Source organism: Peromyscus maniculatus, chromosome 21 (genome assembly GCF_049852395.1).
Source record: "Peromyscus maniculatus bairdii isolate BWxNUB_F1_BW_parent chromosome 21, HU_Pman_BW_mat_3.1, whole genome shotgun sequence".
Lineage (NCBI taxonomy): Eukaryota > Metazoa > Chordata > Mammalia > Rodentia > Cricetidae > Peromyscus > Peromyscus maniculatus.
Genome location: NC_134872.1, coordinates 48,098,185 through 48,118,507, shown reverse-complemented (window position 1 = coordinate 48,118,507; position 20,323 = coordinate 48,098,185). Strand labels below are relative to the sequence as shown.

General features: G+C 51.3%; 1 protein-coding gene across 16 annotated transcripts in view; it reads left to right on the top strand.

Moving 5' to 3' along the window:
• Trerf1 (transcriptional regulating factor 1) overlaps positions 1–20,323 on the top strand; it is a 223,077-nt gene that overhangs the window by 170,910 nt on the left and 31,844 nt on the right. For 4 of the 16 annotated variants that reach the window (XM_042266723.2, XM_076557703.1, XM_076557701.1 and 1 more), the window contains exons 5-12: positions 6,719–8,403; positions 10,050–10,096; positions 11,140–11,290; positions 12,573–12,890; positions 16,349–16,739; positions 17,649–17,715; positions 19,053–19,192; positions 19,315–19,418. In XM_042266723.2, coding sequence (XP_042122657.2) covers positions 6,979–8,403; positions 10,050–10,096; positions 11,140–11,290; positions 12,573–12,890; positions 16,349–16,739; positions 17,649–17,715; positions 19,053–19,192; positions 19,315–19,418 — 2,643 coding nt within the window. In that variant the 5' untranslated portion in view covers positions 6,719–6,978. Of the gene's footprint in view, positions 1–6,718; positions 8,404–10,049; positions 10,097–11,136; positions 11,291–12,572; positions 12,891–16,348; positions 16,740–17,648; positions 17,716–19,052; positions 19,193–19,314; positions 19,419–20,323 lie in introns of all 16 variants that reach the window. The other 12 variants (XM_042266728.2, XM_076557704.1, XM_042266727.2 and 9 more) reach the window with 7 other exon arrangements.

The following is a 20,323-nucleotide window of genomic DNA, read 5'->3' as shown; positions in this document are numbered from 1 at the left end:
TAGAAGGGGAGAGCAATCTGAAACATTTCTTGTAATCTAACCCATCCATTTGTATCTTCATAACTTGCATAGACTTTCATATGCTCAGACCTTTTTTAGACCCATATTAAAACCTTTATGACTTATTTAAATGTTCCAGATCTTAGAACATTTTCTTAAAAATGAGCTAACAAGCTGGCTATAGTCTTGTAGAAGGATCTGGTTGTCTGATGGTGCCAAGCTCACAGTTATAGCTAGCCTAGCCATCAGTACTATCAGAGATCTGAGAAGAATAAATTATATCTGAGTGCAGACCAAGCAACTTCCAATTCTATAAATGATAAGGACTGGTACATCCCCAGGTCTCCATAGTGTTGAAGGCACAAGTATCAGCACAGCATCAATCTTCTTTGGCTATCAGGCCCATAAGGCAGAGTTTTTCCTGTGACACAGGGGAGGGACACAGGGGAGACTGACCTTACTTTGTCCAGGCAAAAGGGGTGCACTCAATTCTCCACTGTCCTGCTGCTTGCCCACACTCTGGGCTGGGTCCTGGCTGCTGGTATCACATTGGGGCATCTTGCCCTGTGGTCAGTGTTGCCATAATCCAGGTGGAGACGTTGTGGTGCCCCGTAATCTTCTTTGGAGACCTTGGGGCACTGCTAGGATCTGGGAGTCTTTGTCTGATATAATAAGCTTTTAGATCAACATTTTAAGTGCCATGTTCTGTAGATCTCTGAAGTACAAGGGCTGTCCAGGTATCTGAATAGACAAACTTTGTTTCTAGTTGTTTGTTTTAAGCTCAACCGTGAAAACAAATAAGTAAAGCTTATTCCTGTGATTAATTATATCAGTACTTAGCATGACTACAATTAAAGAACTTGAGTATTTATAAGATAACTGACTATTTACTTGTGTTCTCTAATGGTCTATAATAAGTGGCCTTAAAAACAATGATTTTAAACTGAAGCTCTTCTAGTATCAAATATGGGTTCAGTAAAGAAACAAAAACAAAATAGCCCTATGTTAATGGAAGGGCCCTAAGTTCCTTTTACCAGAGATAAGGAGGGTGAGTCCCTTTCTAGCAAGTTGGAACTTTCTCCAAGCCCCTGAGAGAATGGGAGAGTGGAATTGAGGTCAGGTGTCAGGAAACAGGTTGCAAGCTGCTGAATAGTCCCAAAGCCAGCTACAGAGTCTCTTACCCTAGGATGATAGGGATACAAGCAGAGAAAGAGGGATGGAATTAAGAAAGTATTAAGGGGGCAGCAGGTGGTTCATAGGGTAAAGGGCTTGTTGTACAAGCCTGATGACTTGAGTTCAATCCCCAGAACAAAGGTGGAAGAAAAAAAAAAAAACTCCACGCCAGGTGGTGGTGGTGCACGCCTTTAATCCCAGCATTTGGGAGGCAGAGACAGGCGGATCTCTGTGAGTTCTAGGCCAGCCTGGTCTATAGATTGAGTTCCAGGACAGGCTCCAAAGCTACACAGAGAAACCCTGTCTCAAAAAAAAAAAAAATAAAAAAAAAATAAACTTCCACAAAGTTGTCCTCCAATCTTCACATGAGCACTGTGGCATCTTCTTACCCCAACACTCATTGTATGCACATACCACAAATTAAAATTTTTATTTTTCATTATGTGTGTGTCTGTGTGTGGGTGTATGGACATATAATGAACACAGGTACCAGGGGAAGCCAGAGGCATCTGATACACTGGAGCTGGAGTGACAGGTGGTTGTGAACCATCCGGTGTGGGCACTAGGAACGCACCGCAGGTCTTTGCCACTCCTGACTGTTGAGTCATCTTTTCAGCTCCAAATAAGCCATTTCTTAAAGAACATGTTAAGAAGGGGCTGGGTGTAGCTCAGATTGTGGACTACTTTTCTTGTATATGTGAAGTCCTGGTTTCGATTCCCAGGCACTGCATAAACCAGTCGTGGTAGCTAAAGCTTAAGGGTATTATTGGCTACATAATGGGTTCAAAGCTAACCTGGACTACATGAGAGCCTGTCTCAGAAAACAAACAGCAGATGGTTAGGAGACGCGGGTAAGGTGTGGAGGTTGGTTAGGGAGAATACAGTTTCATGACAAAATACAAGAAAGCAGCCTAAGAGCTGGGGAAGGCCCCGGCCATCGAGAGTGCGCACTGTTCCTCTAGAGGACCTGGGTTTGGTTCCCAGCACCCGCATCGAGCAGCTCACAACTGCCTGTAACTCCAGCGCTATGGGATCTGATGCCCTCTGCTGGCCTCCAAGGGCCACCCACAGCATGTGTTCACATCAATAATTTCTTTAAAGAAAGAATGGAACCTTATGTAAACTTGCGGTTGGGTCAGCTGGACTTGAATGTAGCTTGAATTGTAGCTGAAAGTGACCTGGCAAGTGGCTAGTTGAAGAGGGGCCAGGGAGAGGAAGAACTCTTCATAATGGGGAGACAGCATGTCCAAGGCCCTGTTATGGGGTCAGAGCACATCAGGTCATCCAGTCTGTGACAGATGGGATTGAGTTGCTTTGAACTTGACAGTGGTGGATGGAGTCGGCAGCTGATCCAGAGCCCATGTGAAATGGGGCAGGTGAGATGGTCCTGCGAGAGGTAGAGTGTCTCCTCAGACTGAGGCACAAGGCTCTGAAGGGCAAGAATTACAGGAGTGGTTCCCTGTCTCTGCCTCTCCATGCTCACTCTTACATGGGTTCAAGCCTTCACTGAATGCGGCTAGGTCAGTTCTTTCTGGTGGATGTGCACACCAGGCCCTGGTCAGAGCTGGATCCCTTCATAAAATGCAGTTTCTGTTTTGGGATGTGGTAAATATACCTGTGATAAAATACCCTGACAAAAGCAAGTCACAGAGGCTCGAGAGAGGGCTCAGTGGTTAATCACACTGGCTGCCCTTCCAGAGGACCTGGGTTCAATTCCCAGCACCCCCGTGGCTGCTCTCAACCATCTGTAACTCCAGTCCCCAGGGATCCAATGCCCTCTTCTGGCCTCCACAGGCATCACACACATGGTGCCTAAGCGTGCATGCAGGGAGAACCCTCATACACATAAAATAAAAATAAAGGAAAAATTGAGCAACCCTAAGAAGAAATGTGTTTGTTTTAGTTCACAATTCCAGGTTACAGTCCATCCCTGTGGGAAGGTCTCAGGGGCAGGAGCGTAGACAGCTGGTCCCACAGCATCCAGTCAAGCGCGTGCATGCTTATGTGTCCCAGCATGCTTGTGGTCCTCTTGACTTCTCCACGCTTATGCAGTTCAGGAGCCCCTGCTTAAGGAATGGTGTGGCCCACAGTGGGCTGGGTCTCCCCACATCAGTCAGTTAAGACGATCCTCCATAGACATGCCCACAGCCCACGCAATGTAGACCATCCCTCACTGACACTCTCTTCCCGGGTAACTCTGGGTTGTGTCAGGTTGACAGGTGGGTCTGGGCAAGAGCCCCGGTTGTAAACTTCTAACCAGCACCCTGGTGATGAGGGACCCTGCTTCTGGAACAAGTCACCCCCATTCCCAGCACCTTTGTTCATCTGCTGAGAAGCCTTCAGTGACTGCCCCCCACTTTCCATTCCACCTCAACTTCAGGGTCAACTCCAGACGTTTCTTCTTAAAAAATCTTCCCAAAATTAACTTTGTTTGTTTGTTTGTTTGTTTTTTTGGTTTTTGTTTGTTTGTTTGTTTTGTTTTTGGGGTTTTTTTTCCTTTTTTTTTTTTTTTTTTTTTTTTTTGAGACAGGGTTTCTCTGTGTAGCTTTGCACCTTTCCTGGGACTCGATTTGGAGACCAGGCTGGCCTCGAACTCACAGAGCTCCACCTGCCTCTGCCTCCCAAGTGCTGGGTTTAAAGGCATGCGCCACCACTGCCCGGCCCCCAAAATTAATTTTGTAAAACTCCTTCTCCTTAGGTTTTTGAGACGGGATCTCATGTAGCCCAGAATGGCTTCCAGGGCCTCCTGGTTCTCCCGCCTCCGAGCACTGGGATTACAAGCATGTGTCACCACACCCAGCTTAGTGTTCCAGTTACATCTACAGTTTTTACCATGTCTGCAGATGTGATTTCCAGCATAGTATAAATATTGATATTTTTAAGTGAAACTATGACATCACTTTTAAATTTATCCCATGGAATCTAAACACCCTAGCCATCTGATACCCACCCATTGCTCATTTAAAATAACACACACACACACACACACACACACACACACACTGTCTTCTCTGTTTTTCCTTGAAATTTTATTTGCATTTTACTTCCTCCAGGAATTTGATGTATTTTTAGGTTTAAGCTCTTAAGTTTGTGCCCATCTTATTGGTCTATAACAACTTTATATAAAGCTGACATTTTTCATTTCCTGAATCATGAAACTATATTGAAAGTTTCTTCTGGTTTTAGTTACAATTTTTAAGAGTACCCAACTGATCAAACCATACAAATGTATAACAAACGGATAAATGATAAACAGTAAGAGTAAAATTATGTTGAAAATGTTCCTCAGGACAGTGGTACTGAATGCCTTTTTAAGAGTAAACTTTCACCGGCTGGAATGTAGCTCAGTTAGTAGTTTGCCTCCTCGTGTTTCTGATCAGGCCCTGGGTTTGATCACCAACTCTGTATAAAGCAGGAGTACGCATCCTGTAATCCTAGCACTTAGCAGGTAGAGTCAAGAACTCAGAAACTAAAGGGCATCCCCAGATACAAGGGAAACTCAAGGCCAGCCTGGGCTACATGAAACCATGGAGAGACAGCTCAGTGGTTAAGAGCACTTCCTGCTCTTCCAGAAAATTAGATCAGTCCCCAGCACCCATGCTGAAGGATGGATAACCCACCCCCAACCCGCTACCTCCGCCGCCTCACACCTCACCCCCACCCCCCACCCCTTTATCCATCATCACTCCAGCTCCAGAGGGTCTGTCTCCTTCCAGCTTCCATGAACCCACATTCATGTGTGCACAAACACATATATACATACATAAGAAATAATTAAAAACACATCTAAGAAGATGAATTATTGCTAGTGTGAGAGCAGGACCAGCGTTTTCCATCTGTCCAGACTTAAGCCCAGAAAGCCACTGTTCATATTCAAGGAAAATCTCAGGACCGAGAGGTGGCTCAGTGGTTAAGAGCACTTGCTGCTCTTCCAGGGGACCCGGGTTCAGTTCCCACCACCCACATCAAGTAGCTCACTCGGTGTCTGTGTCTCCAGCTCCCGGTGGTCCGTGGCCTCAGCAGGCACTGTGCGCACATGACGCACAAAAATTCACACAGCTACATACACACATATGCATAAGTTTAAAAATGAGGGAATGAGTCATTAAAAAAACCCAACTCACTGCTGTTCAGTGCGTGTGGTACCAGGAACCCAGCCCCAGTGTCCCTGTGCATGTGACCACTGAGCTGGAGCCCCAGGTCATTCTGTTAAGCACACATGTTGTTGAAGCAAGCCACTCAGCTCTTTGATCCGCTTCTGAATTCTATACCAAAAATCACATTGAGATCTAACACCCAAAATTTGTATTTAATTATTTATCTTAGAACTTCCTTTTAAATCTTATTTAATGTTGTGAGAATGTGTTTGGGAATGGGTGTGTGTGTGCTGTTGGGGTCAGAAGACAACTTTGTAATGTCATAGAACTTCCTTTGGGATTTTATGTGTGTGTTTACATGTACATTGTGTACATTGTGTGCAAATGCCCTAGGAGGCCAGAAAAGGGCATCAGACCCCCCTGGAGATGGAGCTGCAGGAGACTGTAAACTTCCTGCCTTGGGCGCTGGCTCGTGAACTCAGGTCCTTCTGCAAGAATGGGGAATGCTCTTTGACCACTGAGCCATCTCCCCGGCCCCATGGAACTTAATACGAAAAGAATTAGAGACGAAAAAGACGGCCGGTGAGATGTCTCAGCAGGTACAGGAGCTCCTGCCAAGCCTGATGATCCGGGTCCGATCTTCAGAACCCACGTGGTGGGAGGAGAGGGCTGACCTCTGCAGACTGTCCTCTGACTTCCATACGTACCGTGGCACAGGAGCACTTGAATGCTCGCCCACGTGAATGCTCCCACCCACATACACACACAATAAATAGATAAGTAAAGAACGAGTCCGGTCGACATCTTCGGTGGAGCAGGTGAAGCAGGAGGGCAGATGGAAGAGAACCTCTTGTACCTCTCTCATCTCAGTTCCAGGGGAGCCCTTCTGGGGGAATTCGGGAATGTGAGAACTGGGGCGCATGCACTGTGCTTGCAAAGCCCTTGTGCTCCCAGAGACTCATGGCCCCGTTGGAAAATGACTGAAGAACTGGAATTGGCGGGGGAGGGCCTGGAAGGTGGCTCACTCGCTGCACAAACCCGAGAGCCTGAGGTAAACTCCAGCACCCGAATAAAAAGCTGGGTGTGGCTGTCTGGCCGTAACGCAGCACTGGGGGTGGCGTGGGGAGGGGATCACCGGCACTAACACAAGGTTCATCGAGAGACCTTGGAATAAATAAGTGGGAGGTGACGGAGCCGGTCATCCAGTGTCCTCTGGTCTGCACATACTCGACACTTACACTCCCTGCATGTGAGTACGCGCACCACACGCACCAGGTGGCTCCCTGGGTTTGAACTGAGGTCCTCAGGCTCAGCAGCCAGTGCCCCACCTGCTGAGCCAGTGCCCTGGCCTTCCCCTCACTCACTTTTATAAATTATCACAATATATATAAAGGCTTGTCAAGAAACGTCCAGGGAAGTAATTCTGCCCTTTGCATCCTGTCTTCCAGGTGTGAACAACATTTCCCCACCACGGTGGTGTCTGGTCCATACCTCAGCCCGGGGAGGGATGTAGACGCCTCGGCTCTGCAGATGAGCGGTTCAAGCCAACACGACCCCCTGCCTCCAGCCACCCTCACAGACATGTCAGCCGTGGAGTAGGGTGCACACTTTCTCTCATCTTCTCAGGGTTTCAGGATTTTTTATTTTCTTCATTTCCCTTTTTTTTTTTTCTTTTTTGTGGCTGAACATTCATAACCAAGAAGATATCATGGGGGACCAGCAGCTGTACAAGACCAACCACGTGGCCCACGGTGGTGAGAACCTCTTCTATCAACAGCCACCCCTCGGTGTCCACAGCGGGCTGAACCACAGCTATGGGAATACAATCTCAGGGGCCGGAATGGAGGCCCCGCAGGCCTCGCCCATCTCGCCTCACTTCCCTCAAGATACTCGGGATAGTCTGGGTTTGCCAATTGGCTCCAAAAACCTTGGCCAAATGGATACCTCCAGGCAGGGAGGATGGGGAAGCCATGCAGGGCCTGGGAACCACGTCCAGCTCCGTAGCAACTTGGCCAACTCAAACATGATGTGGGGGGCCCCGGGCCAGGTAGAGCCCACTGATGGCTACCAATACACTTATTCCCAGGCCAGTGAGATCCGGACCCAGAAACTCACCAGCGGTGTTTTACACAAGCTGGACTCTTTCACCCAGGTGTTTGCCAACCAAAACCTGCGAATTCAGGTCAACAACATGGCCCAGGTGCTGCACACCCAGTCAGCAGTGATGGACGGAGCCTCTGACAGCGCCCTTCGTCAGCTGCTCTCTCAGAAGCCCGTGGAGCCCTCAGCATCAGCTATAGCATCCCGCTACCAGCAGGTGCCCCAGCAGCCTCATCCCGGTTTCACAGGTGGACTGCCCAAACCAGCCCTTCCGGTCGGGCAGCATGCCCCCCAAGGGCACCTGTACTATGACTACCAGCAGCCCCTGGCCCAGATGCCAATGCAAGGAGGACAGCCACTGCCAGCCTCTCAGGTGCTGTCCAGCCATATGCAACCAATGCAGCAGCACCAGTATTACCCACAGCCACCGCCTCAGCAGCAGCAGCAAGCCGGGCTGCAGCGGATCTCAATGCAAGAAATGCAGCCGCAGCAGCAGATTCGCCCCTCACAGCCTCAGCAGCAGCAGCAGCTCCAACTGCAGCAGCGGCAGGGCTCACTGCAGATACCTCAGTATTATCAGCCCCAACCCATGATGCAACACTTGCAAGAGCCGCAGCAGCCCCCGATGCACCTGCAGCCCCCTTCCTACCACAGGGACCCTCATCAGTATGCCCCGGAGCAGGCGCATGCTGTCCAGCTGATCCAGCTGGGCTCCATGCCCCAGTATTACTACCAGGAGCCTCAGCAGCCCTATAGCCACCCCCTCTACCAACAGAGCCACCTGTCCCAGCACCAGCAGCGTGAAGACAGTCAGCTGAAGACGTATTCTAGTGACAGGCAGACTCCAGCGATGCTGAGCTCCCACGGGGACATGGGGCCTCCCGATACAGGGGTGGCAGACCCCGCAAGCTCAGACATGACCCGAGTTGGCAGTACCCTTCCTCCCCAACCGCTCCTGTCCCCCAGCGGGATCCACCTCAACAACATGGGGCCCCAGCATCAGCAGCCGTCTCCCGGTTCGATGTGGCCCCAGGTATCTCAGAGTCAAAGTTTCTCCCCTGCCCCCCCCCCCCCCCCCGTATCTGCATGTGCAGCAGGCATGAGTCTCGACAGTGCCCACTTCCCTCTCCAGCCTTCCTTCTTCCCGTTCTTTATGCATTTCACAAGTGCTAACCCACATGTGCCAGGCACTGTCTGCACCAGGCACTTGGAGTACAGAATCAATATGGATTCAGTCCTTGGCCTGAGGGTTTGTCATGTCACTAAGGAGGTGGTGAGAATATTGTAGTATGTCCTAAATGGTTGATGTAATGATCAAGACCTAGAGTCGGGCTGGAGGGTGGCTCAGTTCCATCTTGGGATGCAGGGCAGAGCTTGGCAGCCTGTGCCTACAATCCCAGCCCCGGGGAGGCAGAGAGCAGAGGGTCCCTGGGGCTCACTGACCACATAGCCTAGCTTACTTAGAGAGTTCCAAGCCAGTAAGAAAAATAACAAGTCGGGCATCGTGATAGCTCAGAGGGGAAAGGCACTTGCTGCCATACCCGAGGACCCACATGGAGAAAGGAGAATACTGACCCCCACAAGTTGTCTTTTGACCTCCACACATATGCTGTAGCAACACATATACACACACGATAAATAAATAAATGAATAAATAAATAAATAAATAAATAAATAAATGTAACAAAATTAGCCATGTGGACAGTACCCGGAGAACAACAGCCAAAGCTGACCTCTGGCCTCCACTCACGTGGCCCTCATATGCATACATAACCAAATACACAGGAACACATGCAAACACATGTGCACAATTGTCTAGATCACAGACAACCACATGTGAGAACTTCTCACCCCCATTGGATCTCTGTCCTTGGGGTATTCCCCAAGACACAGATTGTCCTCTGATCTCTGCACATGTGTGCTCCCCCATCACACACACACACACACACACACACACACACACACACACACACACTGTACATGCACTCATATACACAAAGATTTTTGTTGTTGTTCTATCCGGTCTCCTGGAATGACGCTGTGCGCCCATTTCCTCCCTGTCCTTTGGAAGTGTAGCGACGTCCACGTCACTACCCGTTCACCATGTCCAAGCGAGGGGCTGAGGATTAAAACAGAGACAAGACAGCGGGTCATTTGTCTCAGTAGAATGCCCTTTATTGAAGGAGGGAGGAAACCTTAAATACAGACTTGACAGCACAGTGGAAGAACCTGGGAGGCAAAAGTTCTCTACAGCTGTTTTACATTCTAGCATTACACCAATATGCAGGATACGCAAACAAGAAATCTTCGGTAAGCTGTTTAGGAGGAACGAAACCGGCAGGGAATTAGCATAGGGAGGACATCTGATCAAGGTCAGCAAGCAAGGCAACAGCTACCCAAAAATGGGAGCCAGGGCCCAACATGGAAGGATAGACCCTGTTAGTGCAGAGTAGATGCAGAGAGAATAAGGATAGAGGAGGTCGTGTCCTTATTTAGGGAGTAGGAGGAAAGAAATCAGATGCAGAACAAAGGCATGAGTAGACATTCAGGGTCATGAGCAGAGAAAGTTCTAGAAGGGTGGATCCTGGTGTTCAGGCCTCTTGAGAGTCCTCCCTTTAGAAATACATGTTTGTTTCTCTCTCTTGTTTTCTTTCGGTGTCCTGTTTGGCTCAAAATTAGATGCACCTACCTGATGGGAGAACCCAGCCAGGGTCCCCGGAATCAAGGTACGCTCCAAGGTTTGGGATATTTGGGAGGCTGTGAGTTTTCTGGGTTGTATAAATGACTCATTTCTAAATTCAAGGCCAGTGTTTCAAAGAAAGTATAGGAACAGCAGTAGCAGCTGTGTTTGAACATTTAACTGTGTGCTTAAGCCATGTGTCATGTAAAGTAAAACCCGCAGTGAGGCAGACATTGCTGCCGGGCGCCGTCAGCTGCCAGCCCTGGATTCTGGTCAGCTATTGCTCTTCTTGTTCTGGAAAGCTGGGCTCAGAGCTGAAGGCACCTGGAGCAAGAAGCAGTAGTGGCTTTGGCTCCCAAGCCAGTGCTCTGTTCTTCAGCTATTCAATCACTGAGCACTTAGCGAGTGCCTTCTGTGTACCAGGGTTAACGCTGGGCTTTGGGCGTGTGACAGCGAATAGTACAGGTTTCTGCTGGGGAGGTGGATTAGCAATAAAGAGCACTGGCTGGTCTTGCAGCAGACCAGAGTTGGGGTCCCAGCAGCTCACAAGAGTCTATAATCCCAGCTCTAGGGGACCAGACCCACACACAATGCACATACATACAAGCAATTGAAACACTCATACATACGCACCATATATATGATTTTTTAGAGGAGAGAAAGCCCCTCCCAGGCCAGTGAGATGGCCCTGCAGGTAGAGGTGCTGATTGCTAAGCCTGATGACCTGAATTTGAACCCTGGGACCTATATGTTGAAAGGAGAGAACTGACTCCAAGTTGTCCTCTGCACGCGCGTGTGTGCACACACACACACACACACACACACACACGCACGCACGCACGCACGCACACAAAATAAATCTATTTTAAAATTTTACTTTTTTAAAGAAAGAACACCCTTGTTCCGCCTGAGCCTTAGTTTTTCCATCTGTACACTGGCCTTGGTTCTTTAGAGGATATATTAAGGCCGCGGACAATGGAAGATTAGATAAATAAAATGGGTGCATTGTAGGTGTGAGGCCTTGTGATAAATTTGTGTTTCCCCTCCTCATTGTGTGTGTTCTTCCAATGTGGCCCTACCCTTCAGCAGTGGTCCAACCAAAGGAGCGTTTGGGGAACAGTTTGACGCCAAGAACAAGCTGACTTGCTCCATCTGCCTGAAGGAGTTCAAAAGCCTGCCTGCCCTGAACGGCCACATGCGGTCCCACGGGGGAATGAGGGCCTCCCCCAGCCTCAAACAGGTCAGCAAGAGCCCGCCCGTCCTTTGCAGGTCACGTGCTGCTTGCTTTGCTTTGCCGCTATCAGCGTGAGACAGAGGGATGTGTGCCTTGTGTGGGCGCCAGGGGAGGCGCGGTCCTCCCTGGGAGCCAGCCAGACCATACAGTCCCCACCTCCCCGGCTTCATAGACGAGTGTCTGTCCAAAGAAGGGCACTGGAAATCTCTTGAGGGAACACCATCTCTTTTTCCTAGAGAAGGGTGTGGAAGGAACTATGAAAATGAAAAGGCTATAAATCTGTAAATGCGGAGTATATGAGTATGTAAATGTAACCTAGATTGTTTAAAGCACTCAAGACCATAATCAGATGGTCTTTGAGATCCGTGGTCAGTGGCTAAGAAAAAGCATGTAACTCTCAAGCTCTTGGCCAGCTACAGGGAGGGCCCAGTGATCCTGTCATGCCCTCAGTATCCAGGTAGGTAGTCAGGTAGGAAATCATCTCCGGGTTAGGTTAGAATTCATAGAATTTTCTGAAAATTCTTAAAATACTGATTCTATGAGATTCAGTCTCCCATCTCTATTTCCCGCCTGTGCCAGGTAAAAGAATTTGTCTTCACTTTTTAAAAAACAGTATTGTTGTCAGGTGGGTCACGGCTCTTGCCTGTGTAATCCCAGTGCTCGGGAGGCCGAGACAGGGGGATCACTGCAGGTCGCGGCCAGCTTGGTTTATATAGCAAGTTCCAAGCTAGCCAAGACAGCATAGCCAGACCGTGTCTCGAAAGCAGAAAAGGGAAATGTGTTTTAAGCCTCGTGTGGTGTTACACACTAGCAATCCCAGCACTTGGGAGGCTGGGCAGGAGGAGCCTGAGTTTGAGGCCGGTTTGTGCCACCTGTGGAGTCCTTGTCTTCAAGAAACAAATCAAACCATAGCATGTTCTGCATTTTCAGTGTGGTTTCCCAACTGAATAACATTTCGGCTGCAGTGACTCTTTCCATTAGATACCTGAATAAACTGAGGCCCGGGGGATAGAAAGCCCCCACATACGATCACATGTTCAGTTTTGACTGAACAGCATCCCTGTTCTTTATTTCAAAAAGCCATGGAAGCCGCCAGCTTTTTTATTTATTTTTTTTTGTAGTATTTTCATATAGAAATGATACCTTAAATGTAGCTCAGGGACCCAGAGTTACAGGAAGGAAACCACCCAGCTGTGGTTCTCTGTCCCCCCACCCCTGATATCCTGGAAACTGTGCCCCTTGGAGAGCTGCTTTCAGCCCAGGATCAAAGCCTTTATTGTCCATGTAGGAAGAAGGAGAGAAGGCCCCACCACCGCCGCCTCAGCCTCAGCCTCAGCCCCAGCCGCCACTGCCGCCTCCGCCTCCGCCGCCACCGCTCCCTCCCGAGGCCGACCGCCTCACGCCTATGGTCATGCCCGTGTCTGTCCCTGTCAAGCTTCTCCCACCCAAGCCCAGCTCTCAGGGCTTCACCAACAGCGTCGCTGCCACCCCCTCGGCCAGAGACAAGCCAGCCAGCTCCGTGTCGGACGACGAGATGCCTGTGCTCGTGAGGATGAACCTCTCTCCCCCTCGCTCTCCCCCAGGGGCTGCCCCCTGTGCGCCTGCTGTGAGTTGCTGTGCTGCCACACCTGCCTGGGCTGGGGACCCCTCTTTGCTTTCCTGGAGATGAGGACGGCTCCTCGGTCGCTGGCCCAAGCTCAGACCTAATGTCTCCCTCTCGGCTCGGGCTTTCAGGCCACCTGCCATCGACCAAGCCGTTCCACACTTGTTACCCCCGGCTGATGGTGTGGATCCGATTCTGAGAGCCGAGGTGTTCTCGTGTGTAAACGTGAACCGTAGTCCGGTTGGCAGGAATCAATAATAACCTTACCAGTCGCTCCGATACGGGAAGTATCTCTGCCCCGGATAATGAACAGCTGTTGCCCCTGGCCCTTGCCCAAGACCTCCCGGGCTCCCCAGATCCAGCTGCCAGAGAGAGGTAACCCTTGGAATGGCAGGTCCTCTGGGAAGTAGCCGTACCGTCCGTCCGTCCGTCCGTCCGCTCAGATGGTCTGCCTGGTCACACCTGCTTAAATACCCTGGGGACTCAAATCCATTACAGTCCCGTGATAAGCCCAGTGAGAGCCGTACGCTGTGAATCTCAGGAAAGCAAAGTGATTTGTGTTTCTCACTGTTAAATCCTCTGCCTTCGTCACGCCCTCCCTTCTCTCCGCCCCTTCTCTGCTCTCTACCCTGGGGAATTGATGACCTCCATGGCTGGCCCTACCACACCGGTCCCAGGCCACAGTGGAGTGTGTTGGGTCTTACATGTCCTTAGGGAGTGAGTGGGACTGTAGAAGACATAGGGGTAGGGTTGAAACACCCAGAAAGAACTAGTTTGAGTTCTTTGTGTGACACTGAGACTCAGAAGAAGAGAGACTGGGGGACGGACGGCCTCCATATTCTGGCCAGAGGGACCTAGCAACCAGCAAAGAGGAAATAGCATACACACACACCACACACACACCACACACACCACACACACACACCACACACACACACACACACACACACACACACACACACACACATACACCTTGCCTGGGGAAGTCGTGATATTTGTCGTGAAAGGCACTATGTCTGTCCTGGAAGTCCTCATCACAGGGGTCACAGCCACCCATCTCATTCAAGACAGTGAGCACATGAGGGCCAAGGAGAAACCTCTGCCCTGGAGGTGGCAAGCTGGAAATACAGATGTCTTCTGCTAAAATGGTTCCTAAGACGTTTTCAGCTTTACATACAATTAAAAGTTCTCCTCACTGTCCTTTGGGTTTTTGGGTCTTGGTCTTCTCCAGGCTAGTGACAGACAACTATACAATACAGTACAGTCTTCCCTCCTGACGCCACAACTCCCAGTCAGTTAAGTGATCATGAGGGAAAGAACAGCGAGAGACTTGTGCACTGGGCTCTGGAGCTAGGATGCTCTATGGGTGAGGTGCCCTAAATTCATTTTTTACTTAATAATATTTTTGCTTTACTGTGAATTATTCGGATTGTAGCTCCATCATAAGTCAAGGCGCACCTGTACACCAGGTGGGTGGGTCCAACAAGCAAGACAGTGTGGTGGCGTTTTTTGCTTAGGAGATCGTGAGGGGTTCTAGTTGGCAGAGTTGGAAGGGGTGAACTTGGTCTAGTCAGTTGACAGGCAGGCTGAAGTAGAAGCACCATGTGGGACGAATAAGGAGTGAAAGCCAAGTCCTTGACGTAAAAACCATTTTAAAATCCGGGAAAGGGCTCGGAATTCTACTCTCAGCTCCGAGGCAATGCCAACATAAGAACGTCCCTCCCAGAGTCTCAGTTTCCCTCGGAGTGTGGGCCTTCTCCCTCCCCTGGGGGCAGGAGCTTCGTAAAATACAGTGTTTGGCTCTGCCCCACCAGAGTCCGTGGTTAAAATCCTTCAGCTGTGACAGAGTGTGACATTCTGAGTGGCGCCTCTGGCCCAGGTGGCTCGGAGAGGCTCGCCTGAGCCTAAAGGGGGCTCCAGGGCAGAGCTGAGGTCCCGAGAGCTCCACTTTGCTTAGACGATCTCCTCAGCGGATCCCCTCAGCGGTCGGGACAGGGCTGAAGTTTCCAGATTCGCTCCTTTGTTGAGGGTGGGGATGGCAAAGCCGCGCCTTCCCAGCCGTCTTCTCCTCAGCAGCCTCCCTCCCTCCTCAGCAGCCTCCCTCCCTCCCCAGCAGCCTCCCTTCCTCCTCAGCAGCCTCCCTCCCTCCTCAGCAGCCTCCCTTCCTCCTCAGCAGCCTCTCTCCTCAGCAGCCTCCCTCGGCCCCTCAGGGTCTCTCGGGGGCCTCAGGCTGTGCAGCGCCCCTGCTTGAGGGGAGGAGGGAGGCTGCAGGACACTGGACTGAGGAGACCCCTGCGCCCTCACCCTTGCTCTCCCCGGAGCCCGGGCCCTGGAGGCTGAGGTGGCGCAGAGGCTGAGGGAGGCTGAGGGAGCTGAGGCAGCTGAGGGAGCTGAGGGAGGCTGAGGGAGGCTGAGGCAGCTGAGGGAGCTGAGGGAGGCTGAGGGAGGCTGAGGGAGGCTGAGGGAGGCTGAGGGAGGCTGAGGGAGGCTGAGGGAGCTGAGGGAAGCTGAGGGAGGCTGAGGGAGCTGAGGGAGGCTGAGGCAGCTGAGGGAGCTGAGGGAAGCTGAGGGAGGCTGAGGCAGCTGAGGGAGGCTGAGGGAGCTGAGGGAGCTGAGGGAAGCTGAGGGAGGCTGAGGCAGCTGAGGGAGGCTGAGGGAGCTGAGGGAAGCTGAGGGAGGCTGAGGCAGCTGAGGGAGCTGAGGGAGGCTGAGGCAGCTGAGGGAGGCTGAGGAGGCTGAGGGAGCTGAGGCAGCTGAGGGAGGCTGAGGCAGCTGAGGCAGCTGAGGGAGCTGAGGGAAGCTGAGGCAGCTGAAGGAGGCTGAGGGAGGCTGAGGCAGTTGAGGGAGGCTGAGGGAGAGGCTCCTGCGGCCAGGCGGGGAGAGGCGCCCCAAGCTGAGTGAGGGTCGCTGGGCAGGTCATGTGACGCGGGGGGGGGGGCTTTTCCCATCACCCCTTGCTGCTGTCTCCACTCACCCCGGGGGCACCGGGGCTGCTGCTGCTGCCGCTGCTGCCGCCGCCGGGCGGGCACCTCAGCCGCCCAGAGCCTCCCCGCGGGGACCCCCGGGGCCGGGCTCGCACCCACCCGCGCCCGTCCGGCTCTGGCATGCCCTGCTTCTCCATGACGGCTCGTGCACGTGCGGACCTGCCGGCATAGATGCGGCGGTGTGGCGGGGTCCCCGGGCGGGAGCCGGGGGTCCGGGGGTCCCGGGGTCCGGGGGGCGGCCATGGGCACGGCCGGGCCGGGCATGGCCAGCCTGGGCCCGCCCCGCAGCCATGCCACCCACAGACGGACGGACGGACGTGCAGGGCGGCCCGGGCCACCCTCTGCAGACCCGCGGGGCGGCGGGCGGGCGGGGGCGAGCCGAGGGCAGCCCGGCCCCGACCCACCGGAACGTTCCAGACCCTGGCCGCTGGCCGCGATGGCCGAGTGTGAACCCCAGCTCCCCTTCTCCCGCTCCAGGACATCCCCCGGAAGCATCTCCCGCCCATCGCCGCCGCCAAAGCCGACGAGCCCCTCAAGACCCTCCCGGAGAAGAAGAAGTTCCGGCACCGGCCCGAGCCGCTCTTCATCCCGCCGCCGCCCTCCTCCTACGCCCCCAACCCCACCTCGTACTCGGGGGCCACCCTGTACCAGAGCCAGCTGCGCTCCCCGCGCGTCCTCGGGGACCACCTGCTCCTGGACCCCGCCCACGAGCTGCCCCCCTACACGCCGCCACCCATGCTGAGCCCGGTGCGCCAGGGCTCGGGGCTCTTCAGCAATGTCCTCATCTCGGGCCACGGCCCAGGAGTGCACCCCCAGCTGCCCCTCACTCCCCTCACGCCCACGCCACGCGTGCTGCTGTGCCGCTCCAGTGAGTCCTTTAACCCCCCGTGTCACCCCTGTCGATTCTGGATACCACCCTGACGGGGATGGGGGGAGGTCTCACCGTCTTCAACAGGCTAGTTCACCCCTCGGATTTCCGTGAAGTATCAGTTAATGTGTTCCAGATACTTTGCATCTTACATCCTCAGCATCTCATTTAGTAGCTCAGGGGACCCAACCTGAGGAGAAAAGCAAGTGAAAGTGTCTTTGGGATAAGGAAACGGGAAATGTGCACACTAAGGCTGCCTTGGATGGTCACACAAGATGCTTAAGATAAATATTTAACAGATGTACATGCGGGGTTGCATGTTATAGGCAAGAGTAAATCTTAATCTTGAGTGTGCTTTATTCAAAAGAAGCGGGGGAGAGCCAATCGTGAACTCTGTAGGCGGCACGAGTGTAACTCCAGTTACTAAGGAGCTGAGGCAGAAAGATAGGGAAATCAAGGCCATCCTGGGCAACACAGGAAATGCCCGTCTCCTCAGAGCTGTTGAAGGGACAGAAGGGAGGACCAAGATCTTTGTAGCTAGGTTTCTTTCTGGTTGCCTAGAAACCGTGTAGCTTAGCCGGGCAACTTTTCCTCACACTGTGTGAGAATGGGTATCTTACTCCTGCAGACCCAAGCACTGGGGAGGCTGTGGCTTAAAGCTGTGGGAGAGTAAGTTCAAAACCAAATTGGGCTACACATCAAGACCCTTGTCTGGGGAGTGGAGGAGGAGGAGAGAAAGAAAAAGAACACCTCACGTATTCGTCCAGCTCTCTGGAAACTGATGTGGGTTGGGTAGAAGAGCCTTGTTATTGCTGATTGGCTAATTACTGCTCAGCTAATTGCTCATTTGTTTTTGTGTCTTAGGAAGTTTTCCATGTTAGCCAGTAAACTCTAGTTTCTGTGTTTCAGGCAGTATCGATGGCAGCAATGTGACAGTCACCCCAGGACCTGGAGAGCAGACTGTGGATGTTGAACCGTAAGGAAAAGCCAATGATTCTTTCGAGCACAAGCCTCAGATGAGGAAAGATCTGGAAGCTTCTAGAAGGGCAGTCAGTGCTTCTGTAGTCAGTGGCCACTGAGAGGGGGGAGTTGTGGAAATGGTAGGACCGTGGCTTTTCTTGAGTACTGCTATTTCCTTATGGCTGCTAGTATTTCAGAGTCTTCTTAGGACTAAATGTGAAACCCTGGATTCGAAGAATCTAGCATCCCCACCTCCACAGGCCAGCCTCTAGACGGGACACTTTCACACCCCAGTGACAGTGAGGCCTCTCTCTTAAAGGTCTTCCTGAATGTTCTTCTTCCTATGTCCCCTCTTGAGACTCTTGGCCAATCTTACGAATGGGCTTGTGGAATATTTGAATCATTCATGATCAGTGGGGTATGGCACCCACACACACATTGGTGGCTTATATGCCCGGAGACTCCAGCTTTGGATACCCAGAACCTCTGATAGTACCATACCCTGTGTATAACCACTACAGTACCTCAGTAGTCTATCTGAAACATCAAGACTGCTCCAAATGACTAACAGGCAGGTATTTTAGAGAGTACGGATACTGTAGACAAAAGGATGAGACATCTTTTCTCTGATCTGAGACAGATAAAAGTAGATTGGCTTGGGACTTCATCACATTACTTGAAATGGCACGAAAGTAATGTGGAATTATTTATTTCTGGATTTTTCCACCTAATATTTTCAGACATTAGTTGATCATGAGTAACTAAAAACCACAGAAAGCTGTAGATAAAGAGGCACTTCTTTACTATGGAAGGGCAAAGTGGTTCATTTCATGAATGAACTTGGAAAAGAGGCCACGTGGTACAGAGCTTCATAGAGTCCAGAATTAGAAAGCTTGGGCTGACACCATTCTAGTGTTGATCTGTACTGAGTCAGTTTTCCGAGGCCTTTGTTGGTTTCTTGAATGGGAATCCTGATTATTGCCTTGTTCATATCACAGGCCTTTGTGAGCTTAGATGGCAAAATACATGTGACAATGGTCTGGAAGGGGTAAATACTTAGATTCTTTACATTGTTGCGCACATGGACCCCACTTCCAGTTCCATGGTATCATCAGCCACGTTCAAGGCAACTCCTCTCTTGGAATTAGCTGTCTTCCACTCCAGTTTCAGGGAGCTGAGAATCCCCAGGCAAAGGGCTCCCCCAGCCCCTGGCATTAAAGCTATTCTTAGCAATGAAAAGGCCAGGCCTGGACTTGCAAGAAGGAACTGCTTTCCTGTGTCTTCAGTTCCTGACAGCTGCCACTGACCTAGGCCATCACATTGAAGACCACACTGTTTTTCTTGTCATTAAAGACGCATCAACATTGGCTTGAGATTCCAAGCAGAGATTCCAGAACTGCAAGATGTCTCCGCCCTGGCTCAGGACACACACAAGGCCACACTGGTGTGGAAGCCGTGGCCTGAGCTGGAAAACCAGGCCCTCCAGCAACAAGGTACCTAGGAGGAGCCGGGTGGGTGAGGCTGCCTTCTCTAGTGGGGACATCTGGCTCCAGAATGGGTGTGGGCTTTCAGGGCACTGAACCTGTCTGATACAGTGACTTCTTCTTCTCACCAGTGGAGAATCTTCTGAATTTGTGTTGTTCCAGTGCACTGCCGGGCGGAGGGACCAATTCTGAATTTGCTTTGCACTCTCTCTTTGAGGCCAAAGGTGATGTGATGGTAAGGAGGCGACAAAGGACACTTGGTGGGTGCTTTATCTCAGTGAGCAGGACCAAAGCTGAAAGCCTACAGAGAGAACAGTTCCAGTTAGACTCCTGCCGACATACCTGTTTCTAGATTATAATCGGAGCACATCTGCTCTAGGAAACTACAGGTTCACTTCATGTGTCAGTGATGGAGCTAGGAGGAAAGAGTGACTAAAACAAGAATTGGCCTGAAGGCCCTCCCAGCTGTGGAGATCAGCCAGAGGTGCATGCTTCCAGACCCCTTTTCTCTAACCCATTGTTTCCTTTTTTCCACCTTTAACACGGTTCAGAATGGGGCCTAGAGAGATGGCTCAGCAGTTAAAAGCACTGGCTCCTCTTCCAAAGGTCCTGAATTCAGTTCCCAGCAACCACATGGCAGTTCACAGCCATCTCTAATGGGATCTGGTGCCCTCTTCTGGCATGCAGGCATACATGCAGACAGCACTTGTACATTTAAAAAAAATGTATTTTATTTCTTAGATAAGTTTTAAAATTGAAAAAAAAAATATATAGTTCTTAATGGTGGGGACCTTCATTAGGGACACTTAAATGTCCCTAAACCAGAACCATGGAGCCATCTCACAAGAGTCAGAGCTGACCATTTGTCTAGTTATCCTTTACTACTGGCCAGATAAGTCTCTTAAGCACTGGTACATCTCTCTATCAAAGGTTCTGGGTTTCTTTTTTGTTGTTGTTGTTTTTCCAGACAGGGTTTCTCTGTGTAGTTTTGGTGCCTATCCTGGATCTCCCTCTGTAGACCAGACTGGCCTCGAACTCACAGAGATCCGCCTGGCTCTGCCTCTGAGTGCTGGGATTAAAGGCGTGTGCCACCACCGCCTGGCCTAGGTTCTGGGTTTCTAAGCAGCTCCTAAAGGATCC